Genomic DNA, 1,596 nt, shown 5'->3' on the forward strand with positions numbered 1-1,596 from the left:
GAGATTGGAGATCCATGCCAGGACCTCAAGGGTGCGCCGGGAAGATGTATTCCAATTAGTGACTGTCAATCGACGTCAGGAGAGCCCAGTGTAGACGGTTCAAACGCTTGTGTAAGCGAGGGCAAGCCTCGATTGACTAAACAGACAAAAAACTAATAACACAATACACCTGGCAGGTATGCTGCACACAGTATCACCGAACTGGGCTTCCAGAACCGTTCAACTGTGGAAATTCCACCAGCGATAACCTCGGATATACGACGCGAATGGACGAGTTCCCGTGGACGGCATTGATCGAGTACCAGTACCAGGACGGTAGGACTGGTTTCCACTGTGGAGGAACTTTGATCAACGAGCGGTACATCGTGACGGCGGCCCACTGTGTCCAAGCACTACCGGAGGGCCAGAAAGTGTAAGTAGTCAGCAGAGGTTAGCTGACTGTCTGATGATAACCCTGGGGTTCAATTTCGTTCCCACCCATTTAGGTACCGTGTTCGGCTGGGCGAATTCGATCTGACTACTTCCCCCGATTGCCACCAGTACTACGAAGGAACCTGTGCCCATACGCAGATCGACCTTGGCATTGAGAAGATCGTCGTCCACCCCGGATACGATAGTAGCAAGAAGTTGTTCGACAACGACATTGCGTTGATTCGCTTCGATCGAGATGTGAGTTTCGTAAACACAATGCACCCGATATGTTTGGCTTCTAAGTCAATCGGCAGCATAAGTAACACCAAGAAGCGGCCGTTCATCTCCGGATGGGGCCATACAGCAGAGAAGCGTGACAATGATCGCAAGCAAAGGGCTGTGGTGAAAATCAAGCGTCAGGAGGAATGTGTTCCGACGTTCGCGCAACACGGATTGGAAATGAATCCGACTACGCAGATTTGTGGCACGAGTGTGGACACTGGAGACTGTAACGGTGACCCGGGCTGTGCGTTGGTGCAGGAGATTGCTGGTGTTTGGTATATGCAGGGAGTGCTTAGTTTTGGGCCACGAAATTGTGGCACGGCAGAAGGACCAGATGTGTATGTTAATGTACCGCATTACGTAGACTGGATTCGTGACAACATTTACTAGTTTAAAGCTGGGTTATAATGGCCACGATCAACTGTTGTGGTCCCGGTGATTGCTTCAGAACTGTAAGCCATCGTGTTTTGCAATAAAAAAGTTCAGTGTTACTGGATTAAAAACATGGGTTTTAGTTTTCGCAAATTTTTTTTTTGTCTTTTGTTTAAAATATATATAGCTATAGGAGCTAGGAGTTTCTGACGATCACATAATCGCTTACATTAACATTGGCAATACCTTCAGTGTCGGAGAGCGTTGTGTCTTCAATTGGCGTTAACGTGAGGCTTTAGTTCTATTTCTCCAGTTCTTGCTGCTTTCTATGTCGTTCTCCGCGCCATAACGGCCGATTGCCACTCAGCAACGAGCTGATGGAACATTTTGCCACCGGTTCGCTCGTTGAAATCAAAGCAACCGCGCGTCTCCATCGTTTCGCGTGAACTTTTGAGCGCACAGTAAACTGACAGCATGGCCTCTCACGGGCAAGACACTCACGGTTCGGAAGACCGATTCCGGATCGAGTGT

The 1,596-nt window shown here is 48.8% G+C and overlaps 1 protein-coding gene across 1 annotated transcript in view; it reads left to right on the forward strand.

Moving 5' to 3' along the window:
• LOC131212036 (transmembrane protease serine 9-like) overlaps positions 1-1,083 on the forward strand; it is a 6,537-nt gene extending 5,454 nt beyond the window's left edge. The window contains exons 9-10 of the mRNA XM_058205757.1: positions 177-412; positions 486-1,083. Of these exons, the coding sequence (XP_058061740.1) occupies positions 177-412; positions 486-1,083 (834 nt within the window). The remainder of the gene's footprint in view (positions 1-176; positions 413-485) is intronic.
• Positions 1,084-1,596: the final 513 nt, after the last annotated feature.

The sequence above is a fragment of the Anopheles bellator genome, chromosome 2, assembly GCF_943735745.2.
Source record: "Anopheles bellator chromosome 2, idAnoBellAS_SP24_06.2, whole genome shotgun sequence".
Classification (NCBI taxonomy): Eukaryota; Metazoa; Arthropoda; class Insecta; order Diptera; family Culicidae; genus Anopheles; species Anopheles bellator.